General features: G+C 29.6%; 2 protein-coding genes across 25 annotated transcripts in view; one reads left to right on the forward strand and one right to left on the reverse strand.

Moving 5' to 3' along the window:
• Window positions 1-18820, forward strand: part of para (paralytic) — a 34450-nt gene extending 15630 nt beyond the window's left edge. For 2 of the 24 annotated variants that reach the window (XM_035085079.1, XM_035085068.1), the window contains 19 exons: window positions 1416-1847; window positions 2542-2635; window positions 2732-2800; window positions 3459-3733; window positions 3816-3989; window positions 4074-4424; window positions 4529-4763; window positions 5994-6128; window positions 6261-6393; window positions 6526-6644; window positions 6744-7003; window positions 7083-7256; window positions 7735-7857; window positions 10611-10733; window positions 10815-11009; window positions 11121-11366; window positions 11450-11720; window positions 12491-12795; window positions 12995-18820. In XM_035085079.1, the coding sequence (XP_034940970.1) occupies window positions 1416-1847; window positions 2542-2635; window positions 2732-2800; window positions 3459-3733; window positions 3816-3989; window positions 4074-4424; window positions 4529-4763; window positions 5994-6128; window positions 6261-6393; window positions 6526-6644; window positions 6744-7003; window positions 7083-7256; window positions 7735-7857; window positions 10611-10733; window positions 10815-11009; window positions 11121-11366; window positions 11450-11720; window positions 12491-12795; window positions 12995-13780 (4500 nt within the window). In that variant the 3' untranslated portion in view covers window positions 13781-18820. Of the gene's footprint in view, window positions 1-647; window positions 705-1415; window positions 1848-2541; window positions 2636-2731; window positions 2801-3458; window positions 3734-3815; window positions 3990-4073; window positions 4425-4528; window positions 4764-5993; window positions 6129-6260; window positions 6394-6525; window positions 6645-6743; window positions 7004-7082; window positions 7257-7734; window positions 7858-9199; window positions 9323-10610; window positions 10734-10814; window positions 11010-11120; window positions 11367-11449; window positions 11721-12490; window positions 12796-12994 lie in introns of all 24 variants that reach the window. The other 22 variants (XM_035085065.1, XM_035085080.1, XM_035085074.1 and 19 more) reach the window with 18 other exon arrangements.
• On the reverse strand, window positions 18681-19741 carry LOC118067994 (U6 snRNA-associated Sm-like protein LSm2). The gene is made up of 4 exons (XM_035085085.1): window positions 19557-19741; window positions 19397-19464; window positions 19175-19265; window positions 18681-19109 (listed from the first exon to the last, which is right to left on the reverse strand). The coding sequence occupies exons 1-4, from the start codon at window positions 19557-19559 to the stop codon at window positions 18984-18986; spliced, it is 288 nt and encodes a 95-aa protein (XP_034940976.1). The 5' UTR covers window positions 19560-19741; the 3' UTR covers window positions 18681-18983.
• Window positions 19742-20322: the final 581 nt, after the last annotated feature.

Raw genomic sequence — 20322 nt, forward strand, 5'->3', positions numbered from 1 at the left:
TATTCAGAAGTATATGTATATTTTCTTGACAAGAATTAATTTTTATTAAACTATTAGCATGACAATTAAATCCAGCGAGTGTAAATATTTGCATGGTAATGCATGTGCTAAAAAAATAGATAGAAACAATAATTACATGATATTACTTACAAGGACTACACTGATATTAATAAAAAATACAGTCAATTAAATAAACTAAAATATCAAAAATAAACATAATGATTTAAAAAAAAAAACTACTTTCAATTCATTGAATAATTATTTTACAAATGCATTTCAAGTTAAGTGACAGAGTTAAATGATGGTAACCATAAACTAATAACTCATTCATTTCACGAATTAAAATAATATGCATGCGCAACGGTACTATGGATTTGCATAAATAATTAATTTATTATCTATAGGTCTTGGTAACAAACAAACTTGCCATTATTATTAATTTATTTCACGTAATCTTTATCAGTTTATCAGCAATGTTGTAAACCTCGAATCCTCGTAATGAGTAAAAATTATCCACGTATACATAATTAATTACATGTGCTTTTGCAAGTCGTGCCTATATGAACGTTGATGTAAAAAACTAGTACTCTTTAAAAAAAAAAATCGATTCGGTAGGAGATACCTTTTCTTATTTTTTTTTTCTTAAGGTCTCTCGCGCCCCTAATGGCCAGTTTACTTATGCCTACCGGGAAAATCTGAGGAAGGTACGTGATGGGATATCGGTTACAACCGTACGTACTATTTAAATGAACTAAATAGGTTCAAATCTTCAACAACTATCTCTCTTTCTCTCGCGTTACCAGAGACAGGCTCATTTTTCTTCTACTCTATTTCTCACGATTTAATTATATTAAATTAATAACGATATTCTATAAAAATATTATAATTAATCCCTGAATTCATGCGTATCTGTCAAATATTTATTTTTAATTACCAACTATTTAGTTTTCAACCATTTATTCACTCTGTTTTTTAATGTTGATTAATAATTTGTAATTGAAGTGTTATACTGAGATAAAAAATCTGAAAAACTATTTTATTCAATTGATTCTTATCTATCACAATGTTTGCTTCTATAAAATTGGTCAATGTAAAGTATTTCATACGTTTGCTTTACATAGTAACTGATATTTTAATTATTTATAACACAAAATGTTAACTATTGATATGACAGAAAAATGTATCGATTTTACTTCGTGATAGTCTTTACATATTTATGTAATGATGTAATAGATGTTAAAGATAGATATTATCGACTTTATGTAATTATACTAAGACATGGGCAACATTTTTTCTGATTTTATTAAAACAATTTTTCTCTCAGTATAAATATAATCAAAACTTGAATAATTTTTATTTAAAATTAATCCAACGAGTTCATTTCTTGATTGTAATCCTGTAAATTTAATTTTCAGGCAAGCCTTAGTCTTCCTGGCTCTCCTTTCAACCTACGAAGAGGGAGTCGAGGAAGTCATCAATTTACCATTCGAAATGGACGAGGAAGATTTGTTGGTCCTCCTGGTGGAGACAGAAAGCCGCTGGTTCTTTCGACGTATCTTGATGCCCAGGAACATCTGCCTTACGCCGACGATTCAAATGCCGTCACTCCAATGTCCGAGGAAAATGGAACAATCGTCGTTCCCGTTTATTACACAAGTTTAGGATCAAGACATTCATCCTACACCTCGCACGCTTCAAGACTTTCTTATACGTCTCATGGAGATCTGCTAGGAGGAATTGCTAATGCTGGAAAACCTATGACCAAAGAGAGTAGACTGCGAAGTAGATCTGCTCGACCTCCTTCAGTTAATGGTCACGCAACAGAGCCATCACAAAAACTTCATCATGTGAGTGTCAAAAAACATTCTTCCTGATTTATTAATATGCTCATCTAATTAAATTTATTGATTTATAACTTCAATTCATTAAAGAAGCAACCTTTTTAATTATATTAATGAGAGGGTTAATTATTAACGTTATCTTCAATGAGCTATTCCTAAATTAATTTTTCATTGTTAGAGTAGATAATTGTTTATTTTTAGTAACATACATATTGAAAACGTATTTTATGCATTTATCTTAAAATTAATGAAGGATATTGATGGATAAGTAATAATGAAAATGCTGATTTATCTATTCAATCTTTTTAAATAAAAATGGTATTGAAAATGAGCTGATTTTTTTTATTTAAGATTCAAGGAATTATTAATTCATCTATTGATAGAATCTCATGGATCTCATATAAAAATGTTGCATTAAAAACTTTTATCTAAGGATTTTTGCTTGGCTCATCCAATTTCATCAAATCCCATAATGTTTCCCTTGCTTCTGTAAGAATTTATAAGGATTATGTTACGAAAATCTGATTTTGTTTCATTCTCGTTCTTTTTACTTGATATAAAATAATTTATTCGACCACTTATATTTCATTTAATCTTATATTATAAACAAATCAATTTTTTCCCAATTTTTTTAAATAAATACAAATAATTATTTATGATTGTTATAGAGTAAATGTAATGTTCTCCATATGTTTTGCAGGATGTAGACATGGAAGATCCTCTGGGTAAAAATAAACAGCCAGACAACCCATTCATAGAACCCAGTCAACAAAACGCAGTTGTTGATATGAAAGGTCAGAAGTGAAAACTTATTCATAGTTATTCCAAGTTAATACTGACAATTGTTTTACTTAGAACTTTATATATTAACTTGAATTACACTTTCTCAGATGTTATGGTTCTGAATGACATTATCGAACAGGCTGCTGGGCGGCAAAGCAGATCATCAGACCAAGGAGGTAATTTAATATTTTATTCATTGGATTTTTTATGTAACACTGTATTTTTTTGTGTGTGACAGTAAACGTCGATTGTACACGTGTTTATAATTATAAAAATCTCATTAGAGAAATTTTGGAGAATTGTATAATCATGTTTTTATGTGCTATATATTAATTCGAGTAGAGTCAGCAACATTTTCAGTGTATAAAAACAATTACTAGCTAGAATGAATGAATTCTGTGTGTGTTTTTTGGGGAAATAGAATTCTTATTGGAGTTGCAAATCTTTTTTTTTTCATTTATTTACAATTTTTTGCATGAATTTTTATTTTAATTTTGTGAAATTTATGCAGTGTGCATGCTGTTAAAGCGTGCAGTGATTATTGATTTATTGATATTTAAACTTTATTTTATTATTTTTTGATTTTAAGCTTTTGTCACTTTTTTCAATAACGTTTTTGCGCTTTATATGACATATTATGAGGATTTTATTTATTTATATATTTATAAATATTCATTTGCTGATATTTGAATGACATAATTGTTGTTTAATCATTTTTGTTTGATGAATAAATCAGTTGAGTTGAGCAAGCTTATAAAATAATAGAATATTTTAAAAGAAACTCTTTCCCCAAAAAAGAGTGGGTCACAACTAATTTACTGACATAAAATACAGTTTCGACATACTACTTTCCGACAGATGACGATGAGGAAGGTCCTACGTTTAAGGAAAAATTATTATCAGCAATCGTTCGTGTGATCGATTTTTTGTGCGTTTGGGACTGTTGTTGGGCCTGGTTAAAGTTTCAAGAATGGGTATCTCTACTAGTCTTCGATCCCTTCGTAGAGCTTTTTATTACTCTTTGCATCGTAGTCAACACTTTATTTATGGCATTGGACCATCACGATATGGACAAAGATATGGAGCGGGTATTGAAATCAGGAAACTACGTAAGTTTTTTTAAATTAATTCTTAATCTTTAGAATTGAACGTTAAATGGAGTAAAATTTAATATTTAATAATGATTTTTAGTTTTTTACTGCTACATTTGGTATCGAAGCAACGTTAAAGCTTATTGCCATGAGTCCAAAGTATTACTTTCAAGAGGGATGGAATATTTTTGATTTTATTATTGTTGCTTTATCACTTTTGGAGTTGGGTCTTGAAGGAGTGCAGGGTCTTTCAGTTTTACGGTCATTTCGATTGGTAAATAAAATTATTATTTAATCTAAAAACTGTAATAGATTATTAAATTGAAATAATGTAATAATTGTTAACTTTTTATTTCAGTTGCGAGTATTTAAATTAGCAAAATCGTGGCCAACATTGAATTTGTTGATATCGATTATGGGAAGAACAGTAGGAGCCTTGGGTAACTTAACATTTGTGCTGTGTATTATTATATTTATATTTGCTGTGATGGGTATGCAGCTATTTGGGAAAAATTACACCGACAACGTCGATCGTTTTCCCGATGGTACATTACCAAGATGGAACTTTACTGATTTTATGCATTCCTTCATGATTGTTTTTCGTGTACTGTGCGGAGAATGGATCGAATCAATGTGGGATTGCATGTTGGTTGGTGATGTCTCATGTATTCCATTCTTCTTGGCTACTGTCGTCATCGGTAATTTAGTCGTACGTATGATTTATAATTACATAATCCAACAATTTAATTAACAATCACTAATTAAACCCGCTGTAATGATAATGATAATTTATATAATGTCTCTCATTAAAAGGTACTCAACCTCTTCTTGGCGTTGCTTTTGAGCAACTTTGGTTCATCAAACTTGTCGGCGCCTACAGCAGACAATGATACGAATAAAATAGCTGAAGCAATCGACCGGATAGCAAGGTTTATCAAATGGGTCAAGCGAAGTGTCCTCAATCTTCTCAAAATGATGCGGGCCAAACTTACGAACCAGATATCCGATCAGGCGCCAGGTGAGGGACCGTCCAACAGTTGGAAAGAAGGTTTATATCCAATCAGATCGCTTGCTGTGTGCGCTGTGTAGTTTTGTCATCATTGTATTACAGTTGTTGGTCATTGATTATTTCTTTTGATCAATCCTGTCAATTCAATCATCTCAAAATGATTTTCTCATTAAGTTGATCCTACTTCCTGAATATCATTGCAAAGGAAAATAATCATTGATAGTCGCTAATTGCTTTTCTAATTTGGATTTGAAGTGGATATGACCGATGTAATTAACATGTAGTCTATTCATTAACTTTGACACGCACTCCTATCACTTTACGTTGAAAACGCGCTCATGAGGACAATATTAATCAGAATGTCTTTAATAATCAATCACTTGTGTAATAAAATCAATTGTTTGGTTAAGTTTACAGTAGATTTAATCTTATTTTTTTTTTTCTAAGTTATCATATTCATTTGTTTACTCCTTTTTTTCCATAACATCATGAAATTGGATCATTATTGAGAGCAATAAAATATTTAGCACGACGAATGAATAAAATATTACTGTAATTATTCGTTTATTTAGATGATTGAAACAGTTCAAGGTAAACCCTTTGCAAAAGATTATTTAAATTAATTTATTCAATTGAAAGAATAATAATCATTATGATCAAAATGATAAAAAGTTTGAAAGTATTCAATATTTAGTCTTTATAATAATCTACTGTAAATTTATCACTCATACAATTTATTCACAAAGCAAATATGATTTATGTGATTTTTCAGTTAATTCGGTTCAATTAACTTACCACGTATTAACTCACAAGTCACGCACGCTATACTGCACTAAATTAAACTTGCACTTTCTGTGACTCAATTATAAAATAAAGCAATACAAAATCATTTTAATTAATTCGTGATCGAAAAATAAATATTGTACTGTTCTTACAAGTCACTCTGACGTTATCATTCTGATTAATTATGGACCAAATGGGTGTGCATGTACTGCTAAAATAAGAAAACTTTTATCGCTTTAAAATATAAGATAATATATTAGCTTCTGCTATAATATTATTTCAATTCTAGTATTGCTAGTTTATTCAACTAAAATGCGTAAAAAAAAAGGTGATAAAACTTTTCATTTGACGTCGAGATCATTACAAAACGGTTTCTTGACTCGAGTCAAATATAGCAACTTAATATTTGAACAGTTTTCCTATATTATTTTTCGACCATGAAAAATGGTAACCCGGATGGGTTAGAGATCATGTATAACTGTGCAGATGGAATTGACCGGGACGGAGATCGGGATCTTGCAGATGGAGAGCTTGATGGTTATAGAGATAAAAAGAGTGCGAAAGAGTTCAACAATCAGCTGGAGGTGGCTATTGGGGATGGAATGGAGTTTACCATTCATGGTAATTATTGTCATAATTTTTATTATTTAGTTTTGAATGGTCTTAATATTTTTCTGTGACGAGTTTATTATTCTCTATTATTAATCTGGTTCATGTTCAACTAATAGTCTCATTTTTCGTCTTTTTGCAAAGGAGATTTGAGAAACAAATTGAGGAAAGAAAGACTGAGCATGAACAATACCAAGGCCCTGGGAAATTCAATCAATCATCACGACTACAGACTGGATCATGATTATATTAATCATCATGATGACGATACGATCAGGTAAATTAATTACTATGTTTTCTTTGTAAATAATTTATTTTTCTATACTTGAAATAGTAGTTGACTGAGCATTTTTTTTAAATCGATATGTTAATCTGATTACTATAGAAATCTTGATTATTTCTATTCTAGTAATAAATCATATGGAAGTCACAAAAATCGACCGTTCAAAGATGAGAGTCATAAAGGAAGTGTAGATTCGTTAGATGGTGAAGAGAAAAAAGACGCCAGTAAAGAAGATCTTGAAGAAGGTTTGTAATAAATCTTTTTACATCAATCATAATCTGGCGTGTGAATTTTTTACATGAATAAATATCTTCGATTACTCATTAATCATTTAATTAATTTAGATGATGATGAAGAAAAGGAGGAAGATGAGTTGGATGGTCCGGACATTATCATAGCTGATGAAGATATAATTGAAGCAGACTATCCAGCTGATTGTTGTCCAGATAATTGTTATAAAAAGTTTCCATTTTTGGCTGGAGACGATGATGCCCCATTTTGGCAGGGCTGGGCAAATCTGCGACTCAAGACTTTTCAACTCATCGAAAATAAATATTTTGAGACGGCGGTTATAACTATGATTTTACTCAGTAGTTTAGCATTGGTATGTGGGAGATACATTTTTCTTATTATAATATTTAATATTTTAATATTAATTTAATTAAAATAATTATCATTTTCAGGCTCTTGAAGATGTTCATCTTCAACAACGACCGATTCTTCAAGATATTCTTTACTACATGGATCGAATATTCACAGTCATCTTCTTCCTTGAAATGTTGATCAAATGGTTAGCGTTAGGATTCAAAAAGTATTTCACAAACGCTTGGTGTTGGCTTGACTTCATAATTGTCATGGTAAATAATCATTTTTTATGAGTTAAAAAATAACAAATTCATTTCTTTACCTCACTAGGTGCTGAAAATGGCCAAGACCATCAAGTTATTATCAGAAGTACTATTTATATTCTTATCCTTGCAGATATCTATTTACAGACTTATTAAATCAATTCGAAATCTATATTTAGTGTAATAAGCGTTAGTTATTCTCGAAGATTTCTGAACTTGTTGATGAAATCAATACACTTTAAAATAATTCAATAACCAGCTATTGAAAATCTATGAAAAATTTCATCTCACTCGTATTGAATTTTATAAAAGTTTATAAGTCTTCTGGGAATAAGCAATCATCGATTCATACTTTCTAATTTTACTGTTTCTTCGAGTTCTGAAGGATATGAAGAAGAGAAACTGGATTGAATTAAAAAAAATAATGGTGTTATTAAATCTCGCATGTGTTCGTAGAAATTATTTTAATATGAGTTGATTACAATAGTTATCACTCATCAACTTGGGTGCTGTCTGGGCTGGTGCTGCTGACATCCCGGCATTCCGTTCCATGCGAACATTGAGGGCATTGAGGCCCTTGCGAGCAGTCTCTCGGTGGGAGGGGATGAGAGTAAGTGAAGGGCCTTGCGACGATGCTAAGACTTTACATGAAATATTTTATAAGTTTGTTCAATGCTGGTATTTAGTCAATTAGTTATTTTATTGCTTCTTCAATTAACTAATAAATCTAATAAATATCATTCAATTATCTACAAAGCACACAATGCAAAATGATTTTATTTCCATGCAGATGCATCTAATTAATTAAGTTTTTCATTTGTTAAATGATTTAAAATGTTTCCACAATTTATTCTATCAATAATATTGTTTTTTTTTATTTTTTTATTATTGAATAAATACAATAAAAGTAATTTTTAATTATATTTAAATGTATAAATAGACTAAATGGATAAAATGCCAGCATTGACACAAAAAAAAGAATAAAAATAAAAAAGGCTGCTACAGAAACGTTGTAGCATACTGTGGTGTGCTTTCTCGTATGCAGAGGTACACACTGTCGTCTAAAATCTTTAAGTGTACACGATATAAATATTATACATACATATTATATAATAATATATTATGTATATAATTATATTATATATCAGAATCTTTGTCGTACTAGCTATTGCCATGTACGCCTTTCTAATCCAAGTTTGGTGGAGTTATTGTGCAAAGTATGCTTTTTATGTAACTTCCTTATGTGTTTTCTATCCGAATCATTTGTCTGCAAATTTTTTCAACGTTTTATTATATATTACGTATATTTATCAGGCAGCGTGTCTCCGTGAGCATCTGATATTTACAGGGATTGCCTGCTTATTACTATGAGACATGATGTTTTATTCACGAGAATGTAAAGAATCTTTTTAATGCCTGGCTTATTGGGAATATCTTTTGGAGGATGAATAAGCCTTTGAGTAAAAACATGATGAATACTAAAGGAGTCATAATTAAAAACTTCCAAAATAAATTAATCACAAGCTTTTCAATGAACATTTTTTTGAAAATCATGTCTCATAGTAGATGAAAAAAAAAAGTCAGACAAGAAATTATTCTGTTTCAGGATGGAGCTGATTTTTAATTTCACCTAACACCTTATTTCTACGTCTTGTATTCTGTATATCGTCTACTAATTGTTACTGCTGTGTTGTACCTTCTCTATCTACCAAAACCTATTATGTATACTAATATCTTTTTATCATCAAAAGATCTAAGGGCCAGTGTAAAATACCAAGGATTCTGTATGAAAATATGTATATAAATATATCGAATTATTTTTGCTTAACTATAAAAACAGGTCGCGAATATTCTTCAACTGAATTTATTTAGTAGAAAGAAAAAAAAATAATTATTTCTATTCTACGTAGCTTCTACTCTTGCTGTTATTCGATCTCGTTTCTCGCTCGCAGGTTTCGCTCATTAACTTCGTAGCGTCGCTCTGCGGCGCAGGCGGAATTCAAGCCTTCAAAACAATGCGGACCCTAAGGGCCCTTAGGCCACTCAGGGCGATGTCTAGAATGCAGGGGATGCGGGTATGTAGCCCACCGTCTCAGCCGACCTTATCATATCTATATCACATCTTCCTCAACCACACTTTTAATCGTTAGATAATTAGAAATCCTCATCGAGTCAATTGCATCAACATTGTCTTAATCGATATGTTATTTTATTGATTATTACATCATTTACTAATTAATTATAATTACTTCAACTACGTTAAATGCCTTTAATATTCACTTAATTGCATGAGAGAAAAAATAATTATAAAATAAATTTAAAAAAAAAAAAAAAAAAAAAAAAATATATTTTATGAATAAAAGTTATGAGATAAATAATTTATTTCATTTAAATTATTAAAAAATTTTTTCTCTTCATGTATTTATTTGTTTAGTAGCTTCTCCTCTTGCTTTGCTCCAACACGCCCCACACTATTTAGAAGGCAATAATTTTAATACAGTAGCAGCTTAATGTTATTTATACTCAAATAACTGACTTCTCAATTAATTAGTTACCTCTTGAATAAAAGATAGTAGTAGAAAAAAAATTAAAAGTTGACACAAAATTATTGATAAGGTCGCTGAGACATTGGGTTTAGTACATATTAGTCATGCCCATACCCTGACACTTATATTCACTTGTGTATCCGTAATTTTTTTCATTTCCATAAACTCTCTTGCATGACTTCTTCAAGCATGTCAATTCCAGCATATCAGCAAATCAACTATGCATGAATGTAATACTGAATCCTAAATACTTTTTTTTATATAAATATTTGCATTACTTATTGCTGATAACTGCAAAAAACCCAACGACATAAAAACTACATATAGAAATAATCAAGCTTTTACATTAAAAAACTTAAATGCAAAAATCTTTTTGATATTGGAGGCTTGCAAATTTGTTGGAATTTGCTAGCTTAATGCTTAAAAATTAAAATAAAAATATGCTGTTTTATTGCATAAGTTTCAAAAAAGTACATTTTTATGTTATTTATTTAAAACAATAGCATCTAATTGCATGTCACTCAATACTCAGTATTTAGTTAATGTAGCATCTGGCTTTGATATCATTTAAATTCTTCTAATATTTTTCTTTTGATTGTACAAGTATCAAATCTACTATCATTGTAGACTCACTATTATTATATTGCAATAAAATGAACAAATGACTCAGTAAATTAACTGGTCACTAATTTAATTGAAAATAAATAAATCACAATTTACATACTTGTGCATTCAATTAGCTTATTGATAGAAATTAGAAAATTTAGTAGTTAAATGTTAATCTATGATGGAGATTAAATTTTAATGATCTGTTCAGGTGGTCGTGAATGCATTGGTCCAGGCTATCCCGTCCATCTTCAACGTATTGCTCGTTTGTCTTATTTTCTGGCTCATTTTTGCTATTATGGGAGTACAATTATTCGCTGGAAAATATTTCAAGGTATGATTAAACTATAATAAGTCGAAAAAATCTCTAAATCATTACTTTCATGGTTAAAAAAAATTATCTTTTATTTTACAGTGCGTTGATATGAATAAAACGACATTGAGTCATGAAATAATACCAGATAGAAATGCTTGTAAAGCTGAAAATTATACATGGGAAAATTCTCCAATGAATTTCGATCACGTAGGAAAGGCTTATTTATGTTTGTTCCAAGTTGCAACATTCAAAGGCTGGATACAAATTATGAATGATGCTATAGACTCTAGAGAAGTAAATAATTTTTCATTTAAATATCAAGAACTCCAAGAAAGTCTTTAGGGGATAAATAAATTCAATATTCTGCTGAATAAAAAAATATTCATGATCATAATCTTATTTCAGGTGAATAAACAGCCAATTCGCGAAACGAATATTTACATGTACCTTTACTTCGTATTCTTCATAATCTTTGGATCATTTTTTACTCTTAACCTGTTTATCGGAGTTATCATCGATAATTTTAACGAACAGAAAAAGAAAGCTGGGGGCTCATTAGAAATGTTCATGACTGAAGATCAGAAAAAATACTACAATGCAATGAAGAAGATGGGTAGTAAAAAACCGTTGAAAGCTATTCCTCGACCAAGGGTAAATATTATACTTCAATAAAAATGATATAATATTCTTGATTGCTTAAAAAAATTCAACAATATTATTTTGAAATTTTTCAGTGGCGACCACAAGCTATAGTGTTTGAAATAGTGACAGATAAAAAGTTCGATATGATAATCATGTTGTTTATCGGTCTCAACATGTTGACGATGACACTCGATCACTACCAACAGACTGAAACATTCAGCAGTGTGTTAGATTATTTAAATATGATATTCATTGTGATATTCACCAGCGAGTGTCTCATGAAGATCTTTGCTCTACGTTACCACTACTTCAAGGAGCCTTGGAATCTCTTTGATTTTGTTGTTGTTATATTATCAATATTAGGTAATGTAACGTTATGAACACATTAGTCGTATGACCCTCCTGAAATGGATGATGATATAAAATGAAATACGAAGCCTGTTTACTTTAAATGATTGAACACAATGATATTTTATTAAAGAAAAATTATTTATATTTTTCTTATTACAAGTTATTCCATCTTTAGCATGTTTAATTTTTCTTCTTTCAATTGCATTGCACTTTTTTAACACTAATAAAAAAGTAAACAGGTACTTCAATACATTTCAAAAGAGTCTAAGCGACTGATTAGATTCATTACGTTATAATGCCTCACATTGATGTCGTTAATTCAATGTTTCCCCCATAAAAATGCATCAATAAGCCTCTGTGGAAAGAGAATACCTCAGTCGTTAAATACGCTAAAGTGCGTTTATTAACGGCTATTGGACTTAGAAAGTATAGTAAGCATATGAGCATGACATTTATGTCAGAACAGAAAAATACAGCCTCCCGTAATTTGGTAACAATTTTCAGTCTAATATTACAAACACACACTTTACTACATTAAAAACACATTTTAATTATTTTGAAAATTTTCTCATACTAAATACTCAATTATAGATTTTTATTAAACATAGAAGTTAAATAGAGGATGCACTCTAATTTTTTCATAGAATTAGAAATTCTTAGACTAGATAAAGAAGAGATAATAATTTTTTGAGGCTGCATGATTAGTTTTGATGCATCTTGTACAAAGCCCTTTTTTCATTTTGTTAATGCAAAATATTAACTTGATGGATTTACCTTTTTAGGGTTGGTACTAAGTGATATTATCGAGAAGTACTTTGTATCACCAACATTACTTCGAGTCGTCAGAGTGGCCAAAGTCGGACGAGTACTGCGTTTGGTAAAAGGAGCCAAGGGTATAAGAACATTACTCTTTGCCTTGGCCATGTCGTTACCAGCGCTCTTCAACATCTGTTTATTGCTCTTCCTCGTCATGTTTATCTTCGCAATCTTTGGCATGTCCTTCTTCATGCACGTGAAGGATAAAAGCGGCCTCGATGACGTCTATAATTTCAAAACATTTGGACAATCTATGATACTGCTGTTCCAGGTAATTTGTCATTGCTTTAATAAAATTGTATTTTGCTATGGATGATAGTTAAAAAAGGTTACAAATCAGCTAAATATAAATTCGATATTTTTGTTAATTAAAAAATATTGATTATTTAATAATAACATACTAAAATTCATGGCAAAGCAATTTAAAAGAAAAGAAAAAGAATTTGATGTTAATAATAAATTAAAATTAGATGTCAACGTCAGCCGGTTGGGATGGCGTGCTCGACGGTATCATAAATGAGGAGGATTGTCAGGAACCAAATAATGAAATTGGATATCCTGGCAACTGTGGCTCGTCGACAATAGGAATTGCATACCTATTATCGTACCTCGTCATCAGCTTCCTAATCGTCATCAATATGTACATCGCCGTGATATTAGAAAATTATTCACAAGCGACAGAAGATGTGCAGGAGGGATTGACCGATGATGATTACGATATGTATTACGAAATATGGCAGCAATTCGATCCAGATGGAACGCAATATATTAGATATGACCAGCTCTCTGACTTCTTGGATGTTTTGGAGCCCCCTTTGCAAATACACAAACCGAATAAGTATAAGATCGTGTCGATGGATATCCCCATATGTAAGGGAGACCTTATGTTTTGCGTGGATATCCTCGATGCCCTCACCAAAGACTTCTTCGCAAGAAAGGGTAATCCCATTGAAGAAACGGCAGAGCTGGGTGAAGTTCAAACACGACCAGGTGAAGTGGGTTACGAGCCTGTGTCGTCTACATTATGGCGCCAGAGAGAGGAATATTGCGCCCGGCTTATACAAAATGCCTGGCGTAAACACAAACAACAACGTCTTGGTGGACCGAGCGAAGAGAGCGACGATCCTGATATGGATCCAAGAGTTCGTCAGACTGCAGTACTTGTTGAAAGCGACGGCTTCGTTACGAAGAATGGCCACCGTGTCGTCATCCACAGCCGATCGCCAAGTGTCACATCACGTACTGCGGATGTTTGATCTTAACTCAAATCGTCGCAAGGACCATCATCAAATCCTTGATCTTTTATCGCTCTGCCAATTTCTCTCTTTCTCGTGCTGCTTCTACGCAACAGCCTTATAGTTTTATAATCAACGTGATGCCGTTCCTGCAACGAGTTGCCTTTTTCGTCGGATCGCACTGTCACGTCTCGCCATTAGAAGCGATCGTCAAGTAAAAATAAAAAAAAAAAAAACAAATAAATAATGAATAATAATTAATGGACTTGTCCACAAAATAAAGTTACCTCGAGCATGCCTCGACGTCGTCCACTTGTGAGTCCACGATTGACTCTTGAACCCTTCCCCTGATGGTTAAAAGCTCTTTGCTTGCTTGTGTTCTATAACTGCTCTCTATTTTTTATCTTTTTTTCTCTACTCCTGGCAACAAGATTATAAAACCCACCATCACCAGCATTAACCGCGCTTCGCTTTGTTCTTCGAGTTCGCTTCCCCTCAAAATGAATTCGGAAGATCAAAAAACTTTTTAAACATTCTATTGTGCCACGTGTAACATCATTCGTGAATGTCGGAGCGCGGTTTTACGCATCATCTATCTGTGAACGACGTAGAAGAGAATCGAATTATCTCGACGAGCACCATTCCACGCATCATCTCTCGGCCGATTGCCCGATTGCAACTAGCAACAAACCAAAACAATTCAGAATCAATCGTCTCTGTCGCTTTATTCAATATTTTTTACATTCTTTTATTACTCTCGTTATTTACTATTGTTATTGATTATTATTATTATTATTAATTATTATTGATTATTGTTGTTATTATTATTATTATTATTATTACTTATTGTTATTATCATAAATACTATTAATGTTATTATTAATGTTATCATCAGCATAAATATCATTAAATCAATAAAACCACGCGTATGCAGATAATGTGCTGTATTTTATAATATTGAGCTTTCTTAAAAAAAAAAAAAAATGCCCATAACTTTAACTAAAAAACTTTTTTCATATCTAAATATATAAATGTATATTTCTTTCTCATTATTCATCGTAATGCATTGTCGAAATACGTTTAATAAATGTAATAACTTTTTCTATCCGAGTGAATGAATGATTGCATCAAGGGCAAAAATGCGAAACGATCGCGAGTTTTAGATTATAAAATTTTGAACCAAAAAAAAAATAATAAATATATTATTAAAAGAATTTAAATATTAATAATAAAGCTGTTGAAAATGTAATATAATTTTTGGTGTATCAAAAAAAAAAAAAAATCTAAACGATAAAATTTGCGATCGTTTTTCAAGTTGAAAAAATTTGAAATTATATGAATAATAATAATAGTAATAATAATAATTAAACGTGCATTAGAAATTCGACGAATGCTTCAGAGTAAATGAGTTACAAAGTATTAAAATAATAATTACACTCAATGATTGCCTGCACATTACTTAATCACGAGATTGAAGCTATGAAGTAATTGAATTAAGTAAAATGAAAAAATAAATAAAATTAGCGATATAAATGATAAATTGTGACGTGAATTAACAATGAATTAAATTAAAAAGAAAACAACACTCTTACGCACTCGTATTTTGCGTAAGCAAAGCTGTGGATTAATAAAAAGAAAAATAATTATATAATTTATTATAAGTAAATAAAAGTGTAAGATAGAAAAGCGTATATGATGAAAAGCTCTCACGTAATGAGTATTCATCATATGTGCACCTATCGGCCACGCTTTCACGTTTGTTTAATTCACCCACTGTTTATTCATTTAGCCTTCTATCAAGTACACCAAAGCAACTCTCATTGTGCAGAATAATGAGGCAAATAAATAAATATAAGAACATTTAATTAAAACGAATTCATCAACAGCAAATGAACAACATTGACTGACTTTCATATCAACTTACTTTGATGCCAATTATTGATCATTATATATTCAATATAAAATTATATAATTTAATAGCAAAGTAATGGGCATAAAGTAATGTGATATTTTAAAGCCAGTTGGTATAAAAATACTAAGAACTTATGTGCTCGCTATTTTTCTATGCTATAATTATGCGTGATGGATTCATGAGAAGATATTAAATAATTAAGAGAACAATCAGTCATGGCTCTTAGCAATTTTTCAATTATAATACAAAAAATGTAAAAGAAGAAACGCAAGATCCTTTGTTGTGTGTTATAAGCTTTATATAGTTATCAGTCAAATGAATTTATTGCTTTGATAATTCACATGCAATCTAAGCTTCTTGCGTTTTTATCTTAAATTTAGGATACATATAGTATTCATAATGTCAACACAATTTAGATGACAATGGAAGTGCTTATTTTGCAAAAAAGAAACAAGCAACAATGTTCATTAATTTAAGCTAGAAAAATTTAAAAAAGAAAATCCATTTATAAATACATGAAAATAAATAAAACTTCATTGATTAAGTCAAGAGAATCATTTTAAATTAATTACATTATCAATGTCAAATCTGCTTACCAAAATATACTAAATCGCCGATCATGATCATAATAAGGATAAAATTCTTTTTTTATATAATTAGATTTTTCGCTATCGTGACTCCATCGAATTTATAACGAAAAAAAAAAAAAAACTTAATATTTGATTTAATATTTTAATTTTTAATAAATTAATATTAATAACAAAATTAAATAAATAATAAGATAAACCGAAAAAAAATCTCCACTGACAAATTGCCTTGATTGCAACATTATATGCTCGGAAACGAAAGCAAAAATGATATGTGAATAAAAGAAACAGAATTATAATAATTTGGATTTATATTATAGCTGTTGTAATATGTGCAAATAATTCTATCACGTCATTTGGATGCATCATATGTACATGTATATTTTCTACAATTAGCTTAAATCATTGCATATATATATTCATCAATAGAAGCAATAAGTATCATTAAAATTTTATTCATAATTAGTAACATTTTGCAAATTGGGTGATGTATGAAAATGGTGTTCAATTCGATTCTTCCCCAGAATATGACCAATTCATGCATACACCAAAGCACATACACGTAAAAGTTATTTAAGAATAATATTTGCAGGTAATAATAATTATAATTATCATTGTAACAATAATTATTATGGTAATATTAATGGTAATGATAATGATAATAATATTAATAATAATAACAATAATAATATTAATGAAAATAATAATACAATTAATTTTAATGATATTAATTATAAATAAATAAATAAAATCCTCGATATTTCCACATTTAACGATTTCTAGGTAAGTTTCGCGCGTGTATAAATAATAATAACAAACACTATGTGATTATCTGAAGGCTTTAAGTGTGTATATTTTGAAATATCAAGGAATGAAGATATAGAGAACAAATGTTAAGGAAAAATATTAAATCAAAAGCATGGAAATTGATAAACTTCCCCTACAAAAATATTTCAATATCAATCACACAACTCCAGTTAGTGATTTAATATTTTTTCTCAAATAGATCGATCTCATCAAGTGATTATAAAATGATTATGATGATTAATTATAAATAAATATTATAATATTTGAGGGTATTGTCGAATTTACTTTGAATAAATTTGGCTTATATTTATTATTATTATTAATCGGTAGTAGCGATAATGGGGAGAGTATGTATATACTTTGATATGTTTTATCTATATAAATATCTGTTGATTTATATTCAAATTTTAATTATGTTTCTTACATAATCGCTGAGTAAAATATAACATAAAAAACAAAAAAAAATTAACGTACTTTCTCCGTGAACGATACTGCCGTTATTCATAAGTTTATTATTGTCACAAGTGATTAAAAGAAAATGAACAAAAAAACCAAAGGAAAATTAATTAAATAATAAATGATAGATAAAATGATCGAGTATGAAGTGAATTTTAAAATATTGATGAATGAGTAGTTAAAGAGGAGCTGATGAATAGCTCGTTCAACGACAGAAATTGACCGTAGTAATATTCAGAATAATTAAATAAATGAATAAACAAATTAATTTTGAAACCATGTGAAATAAACTAATTATATTAATAATACTAATAATAATAATACATGCTGTCGGAAAACGAGGTATCGAGAAGCACCTTGAGCTTTCTTACAATTTAAATTTTTTCAGAATCTTTCATTGCAATCATAAGATAATAATTGATAGAAAGCTATTATAACGTGCGAAGCTAAAAAAAAAATACAGAGCCTGTCGGCCAGTAATTAAAAATGCAACTGCCATGGGTAAAAAGCTAGGTAGATGAGCTGAGAATCCAATTTTCAACAACCTAGCGATGGGAATATTATACCTACCAATAAAAAAAAAATAAATTAAATAAATTAATGAAAATAAGAAAAAAGATAGAGTACTGTCCATTATATACACGTTCTGTTACATTTACAAAGTAATGTACTTGTACGAATGGAGCAAATGAAGCAGATTTTAAAAAAATGTAGAAAAGAGGATCCTCAGTTGAACGAGATTCATTAATCTAAACGCAGAAAATTAATATGAGTTATTTGCACAATATTATAAATAATTACTATGTTTATTACGATTACTGAATTTTAAGAGCAAATAATGCAAAGATAAAAAATGTTGTTAAATAATTAATACAAGATGATGATTAAAAAAATAATAAAAACGAGCAAAAACAATAAATGATTTAGTGAAGGATTGATATTGGATCAAAAAAAATTTATTTGATATTTATTATAGTTTAAACGATTCGTAATTAGTTACTGTAATTATGTAATTCCTACGATAATATAGTTAACAATTAACAAGTTGTTACCGCTTTGTTATACACAATATAATTAATATATAATAAGATTATAAAGTAAGCCAATGCATCGTTAATTGGTCCTTTATTTAGGCTATAATTAATCATTAGATAATGTCTCCACTGTTTTATTATTTCGCTAATATATATTTTTATTTTTCTTTTCTAAAATCCAATATTCGGTTTGTTGATCCGCGTGGCCGAACGGATATACACATTTTACAGAAATATTTTCAATAAATGAAAAAATTAAACACTTTGTTATTTGTCATTTTTTATTAATCGAATCTCCCAAAAGCCAATATCATTATGTATTAAAAAAAATAATTTTCTACATTCACATTATTATTATTTGTTTGTGGTTGACATTTTAAATGTAGTTTATTTTATTTTATGTTTAAGTTATTAATTTAAGTGTCAAGTTATCGAGTTTGTACAGCAGCTTCTTTTCTGGCTGCATCTTGCAAAAGTTGTGTATCAACTTCATCTCCTGGTAATTGAACATATCTGACAACCGATCCTCTGATAAAACAATTTTTTACAGATTGCTGAAATTAAAAAGAGTTTAGAGAATCTATAAGAAAATATTACTCATAGATAAATAAGTACGCACCATGTGAGGATACTTTTCTGGATCAGTCACACTAATGTCAGTCAATTTAATATTCAAATATTGATCTACAGAATGTAGAGTCCCACATATACTGTAAATTAATTGTTATTAATATCATGTGTTTATATTTGAAACAGAGTGAATAATGCCGGCTACACCATCCACTCAAACGTCATCTAAATTATTGAATCGAAATTCTATTTATTAACATAAAATTCTTACCTTAAGTCATTTTTTAACTCTACAACAACGTCTTTACCAATTAAAGACTTGAAAAACGAGTAGAATAACTGAAAATATAATTATTAATGACTTAAACGTTGTTATGAATTATTTTAAGGTTAAACAGTGAACTTTAATAATCGTCATATAATAGACTTACCATGATGAATAAATGTTAAAGCCAACAGCTCTGATACAACGATTCCATTACCCAGTGTTTAAATACAAATTCTTTATTAGTGTGTCAATAATTAATTACTATTTAGCTTTTATCGCTTAGTTCTATTTTCGTCATTTAGGTTAATGTTCAACTCATGGATACCAACCTTGAGACTGTCGATAAGATGATAAATTTTACAAACTGCTTCATAAAGAAGCACCTTAAATATTCAACTGCTTTGTCGTTTAATAGAAATTAAAAGCGGAAATGTTTGAAAAATGGCGCATTTATGCGTTCAGGTGTACAGGTGTCATTGCATGTTTTTTTTTGAACCATTTCGATGTTGGAACTTATAACCAACGATAAACGATTTAGCAACACATGCTTTGAATACATATTCTTATTATTTTACATCAATTTTACCAATACATCAATTTTATCAAACCAGTCATTATAATCAAAGTCATTTTATATCCTAGTAAACTGAGAACCTTTCTCAACGTCTACGGGTAATCCTTATGTTAATATGACCTTTTTGGAGCCTTTCTTATATATAATATGACCTATTCGATAATTTGGAGCTGTTATAATAATTAACTCTAATTTTTTACAGGTGCTGTCCTTTGCAAATATTTGAGATAATGTATCATTATTTATATACCTTAATTTAAAATTCTAGGTATTTCATGATTAAGTCGTTCCCATTTCACATTTTTAACAACATTGCATTTGTCTCCATTATTTTCCTATATTCTGAATGTTAGAA

The sequence above is a fragment of the Chelonus insularis genome, unplaced genomic scaffold, assembly GCF_013357705.1.
Source record: "Chelonus insularis isolate UGA/USDA-ARS -01 unplaced genomic scaffold, ASM1335770v1 contig_399_pilon, whole genome shotgun sequence".
NCBI lineage: Eukaryota > Metazoa > Arthropoda > Insecta > Hymenoptera > Braconidae > Chelonus > Chelonus insularis.